Below are 21,760 nucleotides of genomic sequence, written 5' to 3' on the forward strand. Positions count from 1 at the left end.
CTAGTCCCCTAAACATCAACTACATCACTACACAGAATCTCTGGAAACAAGGCCTCCATCAACTAAGAAACAGAGAGAGAAGGCCCCTGTGGATGACATGGCGGCACCAGCGGCTGGAAGAGGAAGAGTGGTGTGCTAATGGTCCATCCGCGAGTTAGTGGTTAAGCAGCTTTCATTACCAGCTAGAATGTATTCCAATTGCAAGGATGAGGTGGTTCTTCAACTAGCTGAAGGAGGCGAAAAACACACGGCAGCAGCTGGGCTCGGCAATAAATGCTACATTTACCTTGTTAATTTCAAACTGGCTCACTGGGACACTGCCATTTAGCACATTTTCTCCAATTTCTATTAACCTCTTCTGAATGTTTTCCACTATAGTGTCTCGGCTTTGATCAGAAAGAATCTGGCCAATGACAAAGCTGCAAAGAAAGAGAGGGATTCATTTTTTTAATATTATACTTTATTAATAAAGGAGAGAAAAGGAAGATAAATGCCATTAGATTAACATGTGGACAAGAGCTGTACTGAAAGCTAACATGAGAGTGAATGTCCAAAAGGCCGTTACTATTTGTTTTTTAACATTAACTCTACCAAAGGTTTACCAACCTTGGAATGTCAGGTTTGCCCTTAAACATACAGACCATTTTCTAATGCAGCAGCTAAGGCTTCATACAAAATGTGGATAGAGAAAGGTATGTGTTTCATCCACAACTGTACATATGCAATTACAAAATTCACAAGCAGTTATACTTTACTCATAGGTTAAAAATTTTAAAAGTAAAAATTTCACTTTCCCCATAAAGCACCAAGATATTATCTCTGATATCACCAAGCTGAGATGACCATTAGCTAGGTAAGCAGAAATATAGTTCTTTATGCAGATTTCTTAAAACCCGAAGATTTCAAACTTCTCTTTCTTCAGCTTCATTATATTCCTCAGTGTTCTCCAACCTTACGCTATCCCTGAAAAACTTATTATTCTACCAGACCCCCTCAAAAAAACAAGGGGAAAAAGAAAAGGAGTAAAAAAGCCAATATTTTATCCATTTCTGAGAAAATGCAGAGCGAGGGTTTGACAGCTGCATTATAATTTGTCAGAAAAAGAACCCTGACAAAAACATTTGTATAGCTTTAATTACTAATACATTTCTAACTCAGAGAAATTTACTTCTATTATGATGCATCTTTTCTTAGAAAACACAAAGCTGAAGAGAACACTCTAATCGACAGTCTATACAAAGTAGTTTCATCTTTGGGTACATTTGGGGGCAATGAAGCATTTCAAACTTCATTTCATAAAAGGCTAACAGTGACCTATAGTTGGATGATCAACTTTGCCTAATCAAGAGCAGTTTTGCAGAAGCAACAATTGCTCAATCTCCCAACTTGAAAGCAAAAAGACTGGAAAATAAGTAAAAAGTATGAATATTTGGCAATATTAAAATTAATTTAAATTTTGCTTTAAAGAAAAAAAATTCTTGTTTTCAGAATTGGGTAGGCTCATCAAACAAGAATATCTAAAAAGATGGTACACTAAATAGCTAACGATTCAGGCTTTTCTAAATGGATGCTTTATAAATTAATGTGACCCTTTAAAAAAAAAAAACAGGCCTTAGCATCACAATTTCCAGCCTCACTTGCAAAGCTAGGGGATCAGCCATGACATTTATTATTTCTGAGGTACTTATGGTATTTGAGAACTAGCTCTTAAACTAACCTAAGATTAGTAAGAATTTTATTATTTTTTCTTTTTGCAAGAGATTCCTAAGAATCTTTACACACAAATGATTCGGATGAGAACAAAGTCTCAGTCCATGGTCTACTATAAATCCCAGAATATTTAAGCCACAACATGGGCACATCTTAACAATTATGTTCCTAAAGAGGCTCTACAATGATTCAGGAACACAACACAGACACTTTCTTTTCTTTTCTTTTCTTTTTTTAAGATTTTATCTATTTGTTTGACAGAGAGAAACACAGCAAGAGAGGGAATACAAGCAGGAGAGGTGGGAGATGGAGAAGCAGGCATCCCGCCCAGCAGGGAGCCCAATGTGGGGCTCAATCCAGGACCCTGGGATCATGACCTGAGCCCAAGGCAGATGCCTAATGACTGAGCCACCCAAGCGCCCCCACAAGGCACTTTTTAATAAGAATATGAAAGCAAAACAAAATAGACACAATCTAACATCAATGAAACCAACTCTGTAGGGAGCTAAAATGTGAAGGTTTACCCTCACTGTGAGTTACAAGTCCCAAGATGTATCTTATAGCAAGTACCTCTTACTGAGCAAATTTAGCTTTAAGTTTTAATCTACCTGGGAAATTCCACTCCAAATAAGTGAGAAGCATTAATATGTAACATTACAACAACAACAACAATAACAAAGAAGTCGTGTCCTTCAGCTTGGCTGAATCACAGATCCTCCCCATGTCATTAGTACTCGAAATTTTTACAGACAAACAAAAAAAAAGCAAAAATGAAAGTTGAACTCACTTTCCAGTCTCTTTAGCAAGATCACACCAATCTCTTCTAACTATGTCTAACCCTTTCAGCTCCTGTTTGGTGGAGTAATTCCCATCTGACGTTGGCTCAACAACTAGAGCGCCGTACTTCTTTTTCTTCAGCAGTAGGAGAGACTTGAAAACACCATCAATGTCTATTTCAAGCAGTTTGTACAACTTGTTCACTTCACTTTTTACCTGTGAAAATTTCAAGCATTAATACTAGCTTCTCAAACATCTACCATGGATAAGATGAACATGCTACAAATTCCCAGAAGTTAATCTAAACACAACTTGAATTCATCAAGATTAGAAGGCATTTACTCAGGTGATACAGAACACAGTATTATGTTGCGTATGATACAAAACCACTGAAAGAGCACAGGGATAAAAACAGACTGAAAAAAACACAGTAATATAAATATATCATCCCATTCAACCAAAGGACAGAATTGGCAGGGCCCGCCCCAGGAAATTTACAAAAATTATGAAATAGTCTTTTAGAATGTATAAACTAAATGCATATGTATTTACCTTCGAACAACTGAATTGGAGACCAGATAGTCCAACAAGTAGATATGTGGCTAGAAATAAGTAAAACTTTCACTATCAAAATAATGTCTAAGGAGCACCTGGGTGGCCCAGCTGGTTGAGCATCTGACTCTTGGTTTTAGCTCAGGTCATGATCTCAGGGCCCTGGGATGGAGCCCCGTATTACGCTCTGCACTCAGTGCACAGCGTGCTTGAGACTCTCTCTCTCTCTCTCTCTCTCTCCTTCTCCCCTTCCACTGTATGCATGCGTTCTCTCTCTCTAAAATAAATAAATAAAATCTTAAAATAATGTCTAAGATCTTCCTATACATCCCAAAGCACCTTACATATAAGGAAATAACTATATGTTTAAAAAAAATGACTAATCACCTGCTCTTTATTGATAGTCTCAAGGCACAGCCAATCACCGCTAGGGAAAATACACAGCTTTTGAAGTCCAATATGAGGACAACAGGACAGGCCTGTTCTCAGGTGAAGCCTACAAGTCATATTTCACACATACCAGTGGAGAAAGGCAGGAAGTTGTTACTTTGTAAGGTGTTATCTTAGTTCTAGTTTATTGGGACAAGATCTTAACATAGAAAGTACTAAAGAAACACTTGCTAACTGTAAACTGCAATTAGGAGGGGACAAATGATGACTTCTAAATGTCCACTTGCCTTTTCAAATGTATTTTAAGTACTCTTATAAAAAATTATTAATGGGTGTACAAGTACATAAATAGGTGTTTATCCATATCAGCATACAAAACCCATGTGACTACTACTAGAAAGGTATTTCTCCCCATGCATGATAATGTGATAAGTATAAATATGATCATATTTTAATTTTATTTTTTAAAAGATTTTATTTATTTGGCGGTGGAGGGAGAGGGAGAATAGCATGAGCAGGGGGAGAGGGGCAGAGGGAGAGGGGGAAACAGACTTCCTGCTGAGCAGGGAGCCTGACTCTGTGCTCCATCCCAGGACCCTGAGATCATGACTTGAGCTGAAGGCAAATGCTTACCTGACTAAGCCATCCAGGTATCCCTATATTTTAAATTTAAATTAAAATTTTTTTTTCACTTTCTTCTTTTATCAGAAAGGAGACACACAGAAGATCACAGGATGTGAAGCAGTGTGAACCCCCTTGTGAGACACAGAACAACACCCAGAGTCAGAGATATCACTGTAGCGAGGCCTAAGCCCAACATCACAGAAGTAGGACATCACAGTCACCAGACTTAGAAACAAAATGAAAACATCTCACACTGTTTACAAAGTAAAAATGTATTTGTCACTTAAGGAAAAAATATTCTCCTTTGAATTTTACCCTTAAAAACAAATAACTGGAGTAGAGGTTAAGAAAAATAAGAGGATGAGGAAATGAGAAGCACTAAGCTTATTTTCAGAAACATGCATGTACATACGTGAATTTATGAAGTTTCCATGTTAAAAGAGAATTCAGAAAAGTAGCTAAAAGATAATTTCATCAAATTATTTCACCTTGTTTCCCAATTTATATACTTCTTCCAGATCAGTGCTGTTGGTGTTTATCATAATTGAATCGGTATCTCCATAAATAACTTCAAGATTCATCTAAGAAAAAGCAAAAATTATAAAACTTAACAACAAAAACACAGTGATCATCATATACAATGAAACTCGAGATTTTCTATACTACAGAAATTACAGGTTCTGTTGATTTTTCAAAAGTTTATGTTTATTCTTATCCATATTGTCAGAGGAGTACAATCAAAGATTAAGCTCTAATAAACTAGAAAGGAAAGCCTCTGTCACATTAAGAAAATCTAGCTAATTTTCTTAAAACAAACAGAGAGCAGAGGAGCAGGGGAAATGTCTGGTTTCAACGGAAACAAACTGGAACTGAATAATATAAAGGAGGAGAAGAAACTAGGAAGGTAGGGGTCTATTTTTATCCACACTGTACCATAAGCTTAGGGGTCATGGCAATTTATAAAGCAGAAACATAATGGGTTTTGAAAATTCAGGGGCACAAATCCATATGAAATTCTTCACAGTTTCAAACAGTATGCAGTAGAAGATGAAGAATGCCAAAAAAAAATCAATCATAACAAACAACACTAGAGCACATACAGTATTAAGGCCTGGAAGTAAACTCTAATTAGCACTGTTACTAATTTGCTTGAAACACTCACATATAGGCTTCAAGCAGCGGCTAGATCATATCAGTGTTAGTAAAAGAAAAAAGCTATAATCCATTAGGAGGGATTATAAACGTAAACCAGGCATTCTAAGAAGCCATTTCCAGTCTGTTTGGGTTACAGTTTTCCTTGAATACAAAAACATCACAATCTATGATATTTATAAGTCACTGTATAATGAAAATGTTCAGCATTACCTTCTGTACCATCTCCTTTGTATGCATCAAAATCTAAATGAAAGAAAAAGTCACAATTAATGCTTTACATAGTTACAAAACCATAAACATAAGTAGGTACACACAGAGATATATAACCCAATGACTGGTCATACATTTTAAAGCTCTTCATGGTTTTCTAACCACAACCCTAAAAATAACAGTAATATCAACATAATCTAAAAGTAAGTTGGACTCTGTGTTGATTCTTAGCCAGAGATATGTAAGCAGCTCTACTGTAAATATCTATTTAAGATTAATGTAAAGATCTATTTTTAATAAACATGCATAATAAAAACATGCCTTTATGATATGGTAAAAAGGCAAACTATTCTCATTACTGATATTTAAATAAAAGTGCAGGACTGAAAAAGAAAAGCTTAACAGAGCATTTCAAATCTGGCAATTCTTACCCATGGTACTCAAAATCTTAAAAAGTGAAAAAAATAAATATATATGCACCAGATTTCAATTTCTTCTCAAGACTGTAAATTTCCTGAAGACAGGGAGTAGACCTTCACACATTCTCTGGATCTAGCAGAGTGCCCACTACAAAGGTGGGGTGCAATAAATATTTGGTGAATGGAGATAAACGTCTAGATAGTATGTGTAAACAAGATTGCCCCTAGGCCCGTGTAGCTGCAGGTTGGGGACGTGTATTACAGAGCCCCATAAACCCTGAACTTAGATTATCTTTTACATCCATCCCTTACTTCCACTTCCACTGCTTCCTCTCCTTTATTACAGTCTCCTATTTTCATCAGGCATTCACTGTCCTATGTTCTTAGAGAAGAAAGCCCTTCCCTTGCCCTGAGGGTGGTGGGTGGTGGTGAATATGGATTAGGCTAACCAATTTTTTTTAAGATTTACTTTTTTATTTATTTGAGAAAGAGAGAGAGAGAGCATGAGCAGAGAGGGAAGAGCAGACCCTTAAAGGACAGCCACCCAGGTGCCCCTTATCAATGGTTTTAATAGTAGCTGTAGAGACTGGAACACCTGAGGAATCTTAAAAAAAAATACCAATACCAGCCCCAGCAATTTTTTGAAAAAGCTCTCCAGATATTCATGTTGCAGGCAGAGCTAAGGACCACTGGCCTAAGACAATCATGACAATCCCATTCGGAAAACAGTTTTCAGTTGAGAGCTTGTACCCTCCCCAACTAGACCACAAGCTCCTAGAGGTCAGAGCACTTGTTTGTGTCTAACTCTAGGCTTCACATGTGACATGTGCTCAAAAAATCATTTGCTAGGTGACTGATGGGTTTCACAGTAATCCCAATTACTTTCCCGAAATTCAGTTAACTCCTAAAAAGCATTCACTCTCCTCCACTTCATCTTCACTTGTAAACATCTAAATTGCAGGGAAATGCATTGTGGGAGACTCTCTGACAATCCCTTCGGGAAGAGGGCAATAATGAGATCAACCAAGTTAATCACAGTGAGGACAGAGTGCTCATCACAAGTTCTCGTCACCCTCCCCACTTCCACCCCACCAGGCTTTACTTTCCTCATCACAACAGACAACTCCACAAGGTAACCATTACCAAAGTAAAATACCTCAGACAGAGCTTGTCAACCTCTCACTACAACTCGGTATATGCAGGAACCAATTTCCTCTACTCTTCTTTCACACCATGGATGAAACCAACTACGTCACCCTTGCGTGTACCTCCAAGCGTGTACTGGCAGCCTTCATCTTTCAGATCCCCCACCCTCTCTATTCTCTCCCACCACCAACTCACAACCATTTCCACGCATGAGCTGAGGGCTGCTACCAAAACCATTTTCTCTTTGACAGAAGAAAACTGGTGTTGGATCTTTTGCACAAAAATGGTAGAAAACAAAGTAAAACATGAAGACTATACTGCAACTACTTTTTTTCCACCTGATACTTTATTTTATTTTATTTTTTTAAAGATTTTATTTACTTATTTGACAGGCAGAGATTACAAGTAGGCTGAGAGGCAGGCAGAGAGAGAGAAGGAGGAAGCAGGCTCCCTGCTGAGCAGACAGCCCGATGCGGGCCTCGATCCCAGGACCCTGGGATCATGACCTGAGCCGAAGGCAGAGGCTTTAACCCACTGAGCCACCCAGGCGCCCCATCCACCTGATACTTTATTTTAGAGATGACTTCCCATCTACACATACAGGGCTGCCTTATTCTTTTTTAATGGCTATACAGTATTCCGTCCTGTGAATCGATCATGATATATCTAACCAATGTTCTAGTAATAAACACGTAGGTTGTTTCTGATCTTTACCTTTATAACCACACTTCAACAAATAATCTTTATACATGAATAAAATGCCAGTAACAAGAAATCGCCTATTAGAAGACGTATTGGGCCAAAGGTTATATGGGTTCAAATTTTTTACAGATATAGCCAAATAGCTCTCCACAGAGGTTACACCAATTTCTGAGGATAGCTTTATCACCGTCTTTCCCGGGGACCTCAACAATTGCTAATGACTATGCTCCATTTCAGGTTCAAGGTCCTCACCACAGCACATCAACTCTTCAGTCCATTCTATAGGAGACAACACACAACCAGGCTGGCCCTGACCCCTCGTGCTTCTTCTAAAGCACTTATACATGGTGGGTACCACAGTGCTCTGTCCAGACGAAGGTTTATCCAAGTGCTTCATTAGCAGCATCGCCCAAAAGCCACCCCTGATTCAAACTGCTCACTGGAGAGGGCTCAGCTGTTAGATACCCTGTGGGCTACCAAATTCTTTGTATGAAGCACAGGGCCTAGTGCACAGGACCTAGTAATGATTATTTGTAAAACGCTGAAAGAATAATCCTAAGGGGTGGGCAGCATTACAAACCCCATTTTATAGATGAGTAAAATTAGGCCCTGTGATTTTACCCAAAATAAGAGAACTAGTCAAGAGTTTGAACTAGAAGCTGGACCTTATGTCTCATTTTCTTTTCAGAATGTTTCATTGCCTTGTTAAAAAGCCCATACCACATGACTATTCTGGAAGCCAATAGTCGAAAACTTATACCTCACAGGTATTTTCCCCATTAAGGAAATGGATTTTTAAAAGAAGTCACAGGTATCAAGAAAAGTCTACTGGACACATGGTACAGTGACTACCAGATGTCCGTTTCTAAGTTCACTTCAAATTGACAAGCCTAATATCAAAGCTACCCATTCTGACAGAAAATCATTTTGTAAGTGCCAACAGCTAGAAAACAGGGCTATAAAGGCTTGCTAAATTCATTAATAAGGCAGTCTGCAGTTATCTGATTTCACAGCAACACCTGCATATTTATCTACTCATTACCAATTGGATGATGGAATTTTTTCAAGCACATTTCAAAAATCTGCCAACTTCAAGTGTAAAAAAATAAACTTTGTGGTTAATTTTTCCCTTAACAAAGTACAGCTGTTGAGAATAATTGTTCAAGATCTTACCCTGTAATGTCAACTGCAGCAGAACAAAGAGTATTTAATTAGCAAATCTATCCAGTAATTCAACACCTATTATATAAAATGCCTTCGTGATTTTATTCAGGATAATTTGCTAAGAGGGTTATTACTGACATTCAGATGGAATTTAAAATTCCTACGCAAGTCGAGTCATAATAGCAGTAATGATCTCCCCAATCAGGAGATTCGGTGTCACACAAGGCTCTCTTGCAATGCAGCAGCCGATTTCCTGACTTCTTAATTCCTGGGCTCAGCTCAGTGAGAGCCCTTCGTGCCGGTATTTCAGTCAGCAATACATCTTTAATGGGACTCTATTAAAATAACTAGAACAAAAATGACTTTTTTTTTGGTTAAAAAGAATGACAGCACTGCCATCATATCAATCATTGCAGGCTTTGCAGAACAGTGCCGTTAGGGGAAAAGAGGAGGGGGAAACAGGAAAGGAGTGGGGCTGGGGGTGGGGAGAGCAATAATTAAAATAATACGAAAAAGTGTTTTAACCCCAATCTGAGCCTCTGAAGGCTGGTAAAGGGTGGTGGGGACTAAAAGGAAATGTAAAGTGTATTTAAAAGAACTCTTTCCTAAAGAAAATAATGTATTCAGGAATACACCCACAATGTGGTTTACTAAGGGGAAAGAGCATGTTTATGACGCCAGGTTTATCAGCGGCAGAGACCTAAGACCAACTTCTACTGCTGTGCGTATTTACTTCTGCCAAGGCTGGGATAAAGCTGGGGTCCTTACTTTTTGTCAGGACAGAATACGAGTGTGTGTCAATGCATTTAAAGGATAGGAAATGGTTTTAAATGGTGCTATAGACTAAAACTGTGCTTATAAATACTAAATGAAAGTGAGAAAACACCAATTTTCCATGGTCCAAAAAAAAAAAAAGCTTCAAGCTCCTTTTCCAAAAGCACAGGTCTATTACAGTGACATCTACTAACAATAAGAACCCACTTTGATGATGTATGATATGGATACTAAATGCAACAGAAATCCTGTAAGTTAAAAAAATGTTGGGTGAGGTCAAATCCTAAACAAATAATGCATGAGCAGAATGACAACTGAAATCTCAATGGCTTTAGGGTTCTTCTGTTACCGATGACATAAAATGAGAATTAAACTCAAAAGGTTTTTTAAAAAAAAAAATACATTAGCATAACAGGGGTAGCAAAATGAATGGTTTTGAAGGATAGGGAAGAGAAAAGTAGAAGAAATATAAATATTATGATATTTGGTAATCCAACCATTATCTAAGCTTTCCTAGTCCCAATTTCGGCAGTTTCCAAGCAGGACTCTGTGTTACTCAGTTCTCTCACTTGGCACACATTTACTTCATCTTCATTACATTCCACTGCCTTTTCCTTATTTTCCTATTCCCTGTTATTCTCAGGTGTGTGTCTTCTCTATAAGATGCTCAAGGAGCATAGACTATGGATTTAATAAGCGCCCTACTTTGATTTTCTACTACTTAACATTCCTGTCTGGTTTCCTTACTGCCTTTAAACCTGAGTTTTACCTTCTTTAAAACTGGGGGAAAAGTACCAACTAGGTCCCTGAGTTATGCGGAACTAACAAGAACTCCATGCTGAAAACACAGACAGCAAAGATAAAACATTATACAAATATGAGTTTAAAGAAAAGTCAGGAGTCTGAAACGTGAGTACTAGTTTAAACTGCCAATTAGTAGTTAAGTGATTTGCGAGCCAGCTGGGTTCCCTCTCTAGGTCTTAGCATCCTCATTTAAAAAATGAAGAGGCAGGGACTCCTCCCAGATCTAAACATCTAGAATCCAAAGTTTGACATGTAGAAACACCTCTATCCTCCTCTCTGGTTGTTTTGTGTTTCAACCACACTCATTTCTTTAGTGTTAGGAAAAGGAGGCACTAATACATCCAACAATGACCATCAGCATTATAAGAGTATAGATCCATATTCTAGGTTACTTTCAAGGGCTATGTGGTTGTAAAATAAACAGAAATACTTAGGGTCTCACAAGTTGTCTGCATATAGCTTAATGCCCCTAATATAAGTGAGTGTATGTTTACCATATATAAAACATTCGACATCCTCTGTTGAGATCTCCCCCTCTCCACCAGGAGAACACATAAACATCATCTACATATATATATCAAGACTTCTCATCCGCAGCACTATTGACTTTTTAGGCCAGAGAATTTTTTGTCATGGGTAGGCTGTCCCTGGTCTCTACCCGCTAGACACCAGTAGCATGCATGCAGGTGTGCACACAGACTCTCCAGCTGTGACAACCAAAATGGTCTCCAGATATTGCCAAATGTTTCCTGGAGGACAACACTGCCCCTGGTTGAGAATCAGTGACACACGAATGACAACATTTTCTTGCTCCAAGCACATATTCCACTGTCTGTCCCATAAGGATTCCTCCTAGACCCCATCCATCTCTTCCAAACCCTCCCCAGCTCTAAACAAGATAAATGGCCTCCCTAAGAACCTCAAACTGAAATAAAAGACTGACTTTCCTTCTAATCCAATGAGCTAATAAGTCTCACAAGGGATTTTCTCTTCCTGCTGATGTGCTCTGCCTCCTTCAAGTTCTCACCACTCACTCAGCCTACCTATCTCCAGGATCACTATTTCAAACCATTCTTCATGCTTTGCCAGTTCTTTCTAAAACATACTCTTGCAATGAAATTTAAATCCCTTAGCTTGCCCCAAGACTCACGATATAGTTGAGGCCCAACTTACCTTCCAATATGTCCCACATGCACCCTTCAATTCAGCCCTCCTGAAATATGCTGAGTTCACTGAACAAGCCACTAGGCTCTTTTCTTGCCTCTGTGCTTTTCACATGCTGTTTCCCCACAGTGGTCCAAAGCATGGGTTCAGACGTTAGGCTGAGTGATGGTTAATTTTGTGTATCAACTGGGCTAGGGCAGTGATATCCAGTTATTTGGTCAGACAGCAGTCTAGATGTTGCTGTGAAGGTTTTCTTGTTTTTGGTGTGTGTGGTTTTTTTTTAACATGACACCAACATTTAAATCAGTAGACTTTGAGTCAAGCAGACTATCCTCACCATAATGTGAGTGGACCTCACCTAATCATTTGAAGGCCTTAAGCAAGAAAGGAATGAAGTCCCCCAAGGAAACTGCAGACTCATGTGCTGTCTGTCTTCAGGCTGTTGACCAGCCCTGAGATTTCAGTCCTGCCAGCCCCTAAAATCCCATGAGCCACCTTAAAATTAATTCATCAATCAATCATTCTCTCTCCCTTCCTGTCTCTCTCTACCTCTGCTCAAAACATACACTCCCCAAATCAGTTCTGTTTTTTTGGAGAACGCTGACTGATAAAGACTACCTAAGTACGAAGTGTCACAGCACTGCTTACAAGCTGTGTGACCTCAAGCACACAATATAACCTCTCTGTGCCCCAACACTTAATGTAAAATGGAGACAATAACCACAGCTTCCTTACAATAGGGCTACTATGAACATTGAATGTAACACATGTAAATTCTTTTCTACAGTTCCTGGTGCACAAGTGCTCATAAATATTAGCTATTTTTATTACTTAATGTCTACTTATTTTATAAGGAACTTTACACCATCAGAACAACCTCTCTGGCCTCCCCAGCTAAATGGTATTGAGGAATACATTAGTCCAATGTAGCCTCAGAGTACTCTGTGTATACCAGAGCACATCACTCAACTATGGAGTTAAGACAGACACTATAAGCAAATCATAAGGAGAGATCATGTCTCAGCTATCAAACCTGACACAATGCCTGGCACATAGGATTTATTAAATTACTTCAATAAACATTTATTTTTTAAGTTCTGATAAAAGGAAGCAAACCCAAGTGGTCCAACATGAGAAGAGCAAAGCCATGGACTCGTAAGTGCCTCTCTACAACAAAAGCTGGTTACAGAAAGCGGCTATTAAAACCCACACACAGCATGCATTTAAAGTGAAGAGTGAATCAGTTTTAACCCCACCTTCAAGCACTATGCATGTTAGATAAACAAATACTCACTCAGGAGAAATGAAAGTCTATCCCAGTGATAAAGGCCCATTAATTATAAACTTGACTGAAAACAAACTGAGGGTTTCGGAGGGGAGGGGGCAAGGGGATGGGTGAGCCTGGTGGTGGGTACTAAGGAGGGCACGGATTGCATGGAGCACTGGGTGTGGTGCATAAACAATGAATCTTGGAACACTGAAAAAATAAACTAAAAATTATAAACTTGACTGAAAGTGTGACTCTCCCATACGGCTCACTTCCAGATAAACTGATTTTGTTTTAAATCCATAATTTACAGCCCAGACCTTCTGATAGCTCATGTGTAAAGAATATAAAACACGCTGAATAAACAAAGCTTTCTGATAGGCTTCTCCTCCCTAACAGACACACTGAGTGATATTTATGAGTATCTCTCAATTACTGCCCTAAAACGTGTTAAGGCTCTCGTTTTGACTTAAAAACTTAAAATGCAACAATCTATGGCTTTGAATATGTTAAAGGAGAAGTGAATTTCTCCTTGTCTTCTCACTCCTTGCCCCCAAAGATTTATTCACTTTGTGCATTTTTTTAAAAAACCCACCTTACATTTTAACTTTTTAAAAAACCTGTTTTCACCTTTAAAGATATCTTCCTTTCACAATATTCTTAATCTCTATTCCTCCACTCCAACCTCCAGTTCAGAAACTCATGTCCCCTGTGCTTCACTTGAACTTCTGTGCATTATTGCCATACTTGGGATTATATTTGACATGGGACCCTGGAGAGCTTGTAGAGTTGGCTTTAAAGCACCCTTGAGCTGAATCTACTCACCGACACAAGAGTTCAAGTGCAAGCCTACACTCTTAAATACTAAATTCTCAAAAAATACCCAAACCCTAAGACACCAAGATTGAAACCAGCGCAGGAGATATTAACCTAAGGTCAAGAAATGTGAACATCCCTGAAACCGTCAGGAAAAACTTGAATGTGTGCCTATATGCATTTTCCTAGGAAGAAGGTCCACATATTACATCAGATTTGAAAGTGTGATTCATTTAAATATAAGTACCATTGAAGATCCTCCAATTAGCCATAAGAATCAAGCTTTCAGATTTCTCAGAACTCACATAATGCCCACAGGACTTGAAATACCCCCGCCCGAAGATCTTTGCCTCTTTGGAGCTGCGTATTTTCAGCCCCTACAGTGTTATTTCCCTCACAGAAAAACACGGACATGTCAGAAGGCTCAGATTTGGTTCCCTGATTGACTTCTCACATAACTCATCTGGGGGGCTAATTAAGACACGGCCGAACTATGTCCGCGCTTTCGTGAGCATCGGCGCTCAGGCAAGTTTCACACACCCTGATTAAAATTGACTCAAAGTGTCTTACTTCAGTAATCACTTAGACGGAATGAATTTTACATTAGTGGGATCAAGCATGCACCAGGCCTCAGTGGAAATGAAAAGGGCTTATAGTAATAGGATTTATAAATCCACCCATTAGGTTAATGGCTAAATGATTTACATGTAACTTTCTCCCCCACTCCGCCTTCCCTCACCCTTTAACTCAGTAAAAACTATGCTTGGCATTTTCCACTGCAGTGCCATACACAAAGGAAATAGCCTTTCTATTTTGGGACATACTAATTTCTAATAATGGCTTGGGTAGCTACCATTAACTCTTTCAAAGCACAAATAATTGACTAATAAAATTAAGTATTCTATAAGGCCTGAAAGTGCTTAATTGATCATAATTGTCTATTTGAGAAGAAGGCGTCAGGCTGGCTATGCGCAGATAATGAAGTTGGGCAATTGTGAAGCACTGCAATCAAGATAATACTTACAGCTAAAAAGGACATTAGCATTTTCTAGAATCTGCAACATTTTCGTTATAACTGAGGTCATGGGAATATGTGACTAGAAAACTTTGAGCTCCCAGCCCCCATGAAAAGCAGCTTTAACAGGTTGTCACTCGTCATGACCGAGTACCTGGCCTGAAGCTCGACCCTGGCAGAGTAGCGAGGCGGTGGTCTGGAGACCACGTGGAGCCGGAGTGATGAAGGGGTTACTGTCACCACTGTGATGGGAGCATTTGTGATTTCCGAAAGCTCCTTTTTAGGACTGGTGTGTGACAAGGTAGCCATGGGACAGCACATCATTACTCTCTGCTTTAAGGAAGGTCAGAGGAGGAAGAACTTTTTAAACCCAACACCTTGTGGGGATGGGGGGGCACGCACAACTCCCTCGCTCAGTACCAAGGATAAATACTACATTCTGTTCCATACTGACTGTACTTTCGATATGCTCTCCTAGAGCAAGTTGTTACTTACTTTTTCTTTTAGAAAATGCTGTCCTTCCTTTGCCCTCCCATTTATTAGAAGTTCAGAAAACAGATTCTAGGAACTAGCTATGATTAAAATATGGATGGTTCCTGCTTCAAAGAAAAATCTTGTAACCTGAAGACAAACACACAGCACATGAGTCTGCATTTCCCTAGTTTTAGGGAAACTGGAATTGTGTTCACCTCTCCAGAGACACAGGTGTTAGAAACACATGTTCAGTCATGTCTCCAGAATAAATGTATTTAAGGATCAGTCAAATAATGCACTACATCTCCTCCTATCCCATCACCTTCTGTATTTTCTCCAGGAAGAATACAGCGAAATTCTGAAAGCAACAAGTATCAAGTTGAGAAAAGTCACTTAGGATAGAGGTGTAGAATACGAGTAAGATAAAATATCAATACAAAGACTATACACGATTTGGCTCTTTATGATTAAAAATATATATAAACCTTTACTTTTGGACTTCATTGCACTGCCACCATCTAATCTGGCCGAGGCTCAAGAATTTGATATGAATTGTAGGAAGCACTATAATTTTCCTCTCACTTAGAATCTCAAAAAAGAACTGATTCATTCACTCACCAAGTATTTACGAAGTACTTCTCATGTGCTAGGTGAAACGGAACACAGAAATAAATGATTCAGACACAATGTCTTCTCTCTATACTGTATAATAGCCAGTGGATTAGAGAACCAAATGTGGGACAGGAAAAACATACACATATATCCAGACGCACACAGAATATAGGGGCCCCTGGGGTGGGAGTTTGAGAAAACTTGACAGAAGCAGAATGTACTAAGGGGAAGGTAGGTTACAGGGAGTAACAGGCAAAGGAGGACGGAGGAAGAATGTTGGTGAGGATCCAAAGGACAAAGAGAAATTCTCAGTGGTGACTAAAAGACATTAAACTTTCAAAAAATTATAGAAGATTTTTTTTTGCAACAAGAAAAAAATAAAAAAGTATGATTAGGCTAGAATGCTCAGGAAAATAGGGAGAAGGCAGGAGAGAGGCTCAACTGTGAAAGGCCTTGTAAACCACATTAACAACTTTAAACTGGGAAGTGACACCACTGGACTGACAAGTTCAAGACGGCTCTCTGACTATAAACATGTAGAGCATACCTATCAGCTGGGGGCGGGGGCAGCATCCTGGGAAAAGTAATGAAGCTTACACAGCACAGTAGCTATTGCACTGGAGAGTCACAGGCACTTAGGAAGTGAAATCTACAGGACTCGGCAACTGGCTGGATTTGGGGCACAAGGAAGAGGTAGAGGAGTCAAGTATGAAACCAGTGTTCCTGGCTTAACAACTGGGTAGACAGTGCTGTCACTCACTGGGACAGGGAATCCGGGAAGGGGAGCAGGTTGGGGAGCAGAACCTTAAGGGCAGTTTTGGAAGTGATGAATATGCTATGCCTGTGGGCATGTGAAGGGAGAGGACAGGAAGGCAAATGGAAGCTAAGATGCTCAACGGAGGGGATGTGAGAAGTTTCAGGTGTAAGAAATCCAATGCTCTACAGAGATGCAATAAATGAACAAATTAAAGCAATGTCAGCATGCAGACAGAATCCATCAAAATGGATGGCTGAGCTCAAGGGAGAAAAGGGAGACAAGGCAAACCAGCAGCCAAAGCACAGTTAATGGTGCTCCTTGGGACCCCCGATCCCTCATTCCTCCTCTAGCACCTTCCTTTCCCTTTCAGCTATCAGATCTCCATTCTTTCTGTCACAATTGGCAGGTGTCACACACACCAGTGGCCGCTGGCAAATCTGACAGAGGCTGCCACCGACAGCCAGGCACCACACGCTGACCTTTAATGAGACCGATCCCAACAGGTGGCTAGTGCCTAATACAAATAATTGTATTAACCCTCCAAACGAGGTCAAAGAAGGGGGAGCAACTTGCCTTTTTATGAGCAATCACAACAGCCAAAGGCACTGGCTCCCCTCCTTAAGGCGGTGATAGGCTCAAAAGGAAGACAGAACATCAATCAATTCACTCCAGAAGAGCCTCCCTTAGCTCCTGCATAGCCATCCTTGTCCTGCCTCTCCCCTGCATCTGGGAGGGGGCAGGGAGTTCTTTCTTTCCTAAGGCAAGTTTGGTGCCATCTGTGAAGCAGTTCTGATTCATACTTGTCCAAATGAAAAAAAGGAGCTATGGAGGGGAGGGTTCCACTCGGTTTCCAAATAACATTCTTCACACCCTTTGAGAGAAACTAAGTCATAAGTGATTAAATTGCCTTTGTTGCTAATTTGGGTTTGACAACATCAAATGTCTCACAGTTCTCATGGACCTTCGACCTCAGAGCAAGCTACTGTTTTGACAGAACAGACAGCTGTAGCTCAGGGGGTGGGAGGAGGCCTGTACCACCTCCTGAAAGAAAATCGCCTAGATCGGGGCCCAGAAATCCCACTGTGCCCCGCAGCAGGACGCCATGTGCCGATCCACAGCCACTCTCCCGACTTGTCCCTATGGAAAAAGATGTTTCTTTCTCCTGAAGACAACCCCCTCTGCTCCCACCCTCTTAAAGCCTGTGACTGCGAATGGCACGGCTAAGACCAGCCACACACCACTGGCACGCCGGTACCCAGATAAAGAATCCAAGCGGTAGATCAGGTTCCTGTCAGCTGCAAAAGGGCTGGCACTTCAGCTGCTCCTCATTCTTTATTTTTAAAAGGCAGGATGGGCTCAAGGGCATGGCGGCGGGTCACACAAGAAGAGGCTAAAGATTAAAAAAGATAAAACCCAAAACCCTGAGGGGTGCGCAGACTCACCAGCGACTGTGAACTGAAAAAGGGCTTTAGAAAAGCGCAACAGCACTTCACACACCAGTTAGGAGTGTGTTTCTCCTAGTGACAGAGTGTGGAGAGTTGACTATAGGATTAAAGAAAACAATCTCACTATAGGTCAGTTCTCAGACAATGGGACCAACAAATTAATTCCCCTGCTACTAATTTGGAAAATACTTATTTTCGGAACTCAGAGCCCAGAGCATTGAAATATTGGGATGGGCTACCAATGACAAAGTTAACTACTTGATCAGTCCCCAGAGCCAAAAGCCATGTACACTTAAATATAAATCAACAAGACTTAAAGAGTATGGTGAGAGAGACTTACCTAGTGCAGAATACAGAATGTGCTCTTTTTTCCCTATACCACCACCATTACCAACAGATCATTCTTGACTAATTCTTAGAAGCTGAAGACCAACTTGGATTTTGATGTATAAACTGCTTTTGACGATATTTCATTTTAAACAGATAAACACTTTTAAAAAAAATGCAAGCCAAAGACACCCTTTTGAGAAACCAAGAAAACAGATGTGGAAGCCGTTTGTTTAGATGAAGAGGAATTTTCGCTTTTATAGGAATACAATGATTCATGAAGAGGAAAAAAGTCTGTCATCAAGTTTACTTCAATAGATACTCTTGGGTTTGAGGCAGCTTTCTAAATATGGCCACTGCTTTTCTTCACATCTCATCTCTCCTGAAATATCTCAAACTACCACTAACAAACATTACTTTTATTGTCTTTGTTCTTTTAAATTTTCTGCTTAGTTAATACATTGTGCAGGAGAAAAAAACCCACAACTCTGGTACTACAGCATTACATACTTGCTTTTACTGCTTAGGTAGTGGGACAAAATACCTTCTGCTTTAGTGACTTATCGAAAACAAGCCAGCTTGAGATTGTGAAAACATTAGCAGTACAAGAAACCATGAGTGTAAGTTTGGAAATAAGAGCTCTCTTTAACTCCAGAGGAGATGGAATAAAAAACATAGTCAAGTTTTTGCAAGAACTTCTAGCCAACAGGACAATCTCCTTTGCTGGTATGTCTGTTTAATGGAGATGCCAAGACAAACTAAAACAGGGCAAGAAGAAAAAGCAGTGGCCAGGGGGTGGGAGGGGGCACTGGATTCAACCTGGGCAGATACTGAAGAAATTTCTCTCCTTCCATCTTGTGCCTACAACCCACCTGCTTCCTCCCTCAGTTCCTTGCCCATCGGCTGCTGGGCCCACGGAGGCTCAGCGGCTTTGTCTACGTCCCACGCTCCGGGTTAAGAAGCACACAAGGTCTGCAGCAATGGCAGCTTTACGTTCCATGCTCCGAAGCCTCCTCAACAAAAGAGTAAGGCAAAGCCAGCCAACATCCTCGTTTTCTTGGTTTGATAAACAAACAAACAAACAAAACCCTCACAATTCCTACCCCATAAGACTCTGCTGTGATGTCAATTAAGTATCAGAAAAAAAGAAATAATCTCTTTTCTGCAATATCCCTACCTGCCAATATCTTGCCATGTTACTTCCTGTAGGTTATAGTTAAAAAATAGATGTTTTAACCTATCTCATATATCACAACATCATTTTGAAGGTACATTTTCAAACTACACATACTCCTGCTATGAGCTACGGCCCAATCTATGAACCCCCTTAATGGACTACAAAATTCTGCATCCATGTATATATGCACATTTTTCTGGGTAAAGAATCCACAGCTATGACCCAGTTCTCAAATGGGTCATGGTCCCCAAAAGATTAGCGTCCCCCACAGACCTTGTAGTGATTTCATAGTTACACCCAGTCAGTCCTCAAAAAGTCCAAGGAGTTACCTGATGTATTTTATACCCATGGCCACTTGTGATTTGTCCAAGAGACTGCCAAAGAGGAGCGACCTGCTTTCCTGGCTCCAATGCCATTTCTAAACCCTTTGCTTATGATCCTAAAAATGAGTGTCAAGAACCGTCACAGGTGAGGGGAGGAAAAAAAAAAAAAGATGAGCCTTAACAAATCTGTGACCACGATTATTATCATCACAGAGACAATGTGTAGTTTCAATCAGATGGGTCTAAAGGTTGGTGAGTTTGCCAGCTGGCTGTAAGGAATACTATCCATCATAGTAACTTTTCTTCTCCCCGCCAATCAATAATAACTTTCATAGTTTGTTTACTCAACACACAAGGAACTTCTACTACATGATAAGCATCCTTACAGGTGCTGGGATGAGAGCTGAGAACGAGGAACAGAAGCACCAGCCCAGGGGCAAGGGATAAGGTGGTAGCAACAGAGCAGGAAGGGAAGTAGAATCAGGACACACTAAGGGTTGAGATGTTGAAAGTAATGAAAAGAGAGAAAAACCAAAGATAAGTCTTTGACTTTTGGCTTGAGTATGCATAGATGGCAGTGCCTCCTTTAAATTCATGATGAGAGGGGCGCCTGGGTGGCTCAGTGGGTTAAGCCTCTGCCTTCGGCTCAGATCATGATCTTAGGGTCCTGGGATCAAGCCCCACGTCGGGCTCTCTGCTCAGCGGGGAGCCTGCTTCCCCCTCTCTCTCTGCCTGCCTCTCTGCCTACTTGTGATCTCTCTGTCAAATAAATAAATAAAATCTTTTTAAAAAATTCATGATGAGAAAACAGAAGCATGTTTGTGAAATTAGTAACAATAAAGCTGTTTTTTTCTTTTTTTTAAAGATTTTATTTATTTATTTGAGAGAGAGACAGTGAGAGAGAGCATGTGCGAGAAGAAGGTCAGAGAGCGAAGCAGACTCCCCATGGAGCTGGGAGCCTGATGCGGGACTCGATCCCGGGACTCCGGGATCATGACCTGAGCCGAAGGCAGTAGTCCAACCAACTGAGCCACCCAGGCGTCCCTAAAGCTGTTTTTTTCAAAATCTGTAAGACTCGGGGAACACAGGGGCAATTCACTTGGTTAAGTGTCTCACTCTTGATCTTGGCTCTGGTCTTGATCTCACGGTTTTGAGTTCAAGCCCATGGAGCCTACATTAAAAAAAAAAAAAACTACAAGACTGGCTATAAAGTTGGACTGCAGAAATTGTTGTAGCCATGCTGATGAGTCTTACTGGTGGACATTTCAAGATGTCACTGTCCTTAAGGAACTTAAAAGACAAATGTACGCAACTGATGAATCAATCATTGAACACTACACCAAAAACTAATGACGTACTATATGTTGGCTAACTGAATTTTAATTTAAAAAAAAAAGACAAATGTGATCACTTCCAACTAAGCAGTTTTCACTGTCTAAAAACGAAAGGAACAGGACTTAAAAGCTGTCATGCAGAAATGTAATAATAGGGCGTCTGAGCCAATTACACCAAGTCCTGCACCAATGGAGTGATCTATGAAAACCTTTTCTTTGGGGGCGTCTGGGAAGCTCAGTCATTAAGCATCTGCCTTCGGCTAAGGTCATGATCCTGTGGTCCTGGGATCGAGCCCCGCATCCAGCCCCGCATTGAGCTTCCTGCTCAGTGGGAAGCCTGCTTCTTCCTTTCCAGCTTCCCCTGCTCCTGTTCCCTCTCTCTCCCCCACTCTGTCAAATAAATAAATAAAATCCTTAAAAATAAATAAACAAACAAACAAATAAATAAACCTTCTCTTTGGAGGCATGCCTCAGTCTTGAGCTAAGTCCAAAAAGAGAGGAAGTTCTAGGTCCATGAAGCAAATAGTGCCTCTGATATTAAAAGGGAGGGAGGGCATTAAAAGATATTAAAAGAGGAATGGGACAAATGGTTTCTGACCCCATCATTTAAACGTCCTTATCC

General features: G+C 40.2%; 1 protein-coding gene across 2 annotated transcripts in view; it reads right to left on the reverse strand.

The window, feature by feature from the left end:
* POLA1 (DNA polymerase alpha 1, catalytic subunit) overlaps nucleotides 1-21,760 on the reverse strand; it is a 303,690-nt gene that overhangs the window by 181,096 nt on the left and 100,834 nt on the right. For both annotated transcript variants that reach the window (XM_044234364.1, XM_044234365.1), the window contains 4 exons: nucleotides 5,419-5,451; nucleotides 4,542-4,634; nucleotides 2,498-2,703; nucleotides 287-419 (listed from right to left, as the gene is read on the reverse strand). In XM_044234364.1, the coding sequence (XP_044090299.1) occupies nucleotides 287-419; nucleotides 2,498-2,703; nucleotides 4,542-4,634; nucleotides 5,419-5,451 (465 nt within the window). The remainder of the gene's footprint in view (nucleotides 1-286; nucleotides 420-2,497; nucleotides 2,704-4,541; nucleotides 4,635-5,418; nucleotides 5,452-21,760) is intronic.

Source organism: Neovison vison, chromosome X (assembly GCF_020171115.1).
Source record: "Neovison vison isolate M4711 chromosome X, ASM_NN_V1, whole genome shotgun sequence".
NCBI lineage: Eukaryota > Metazoa > Chordata > Mammalia > Carnivora > Mustelidae > Neogale > Neogale vison.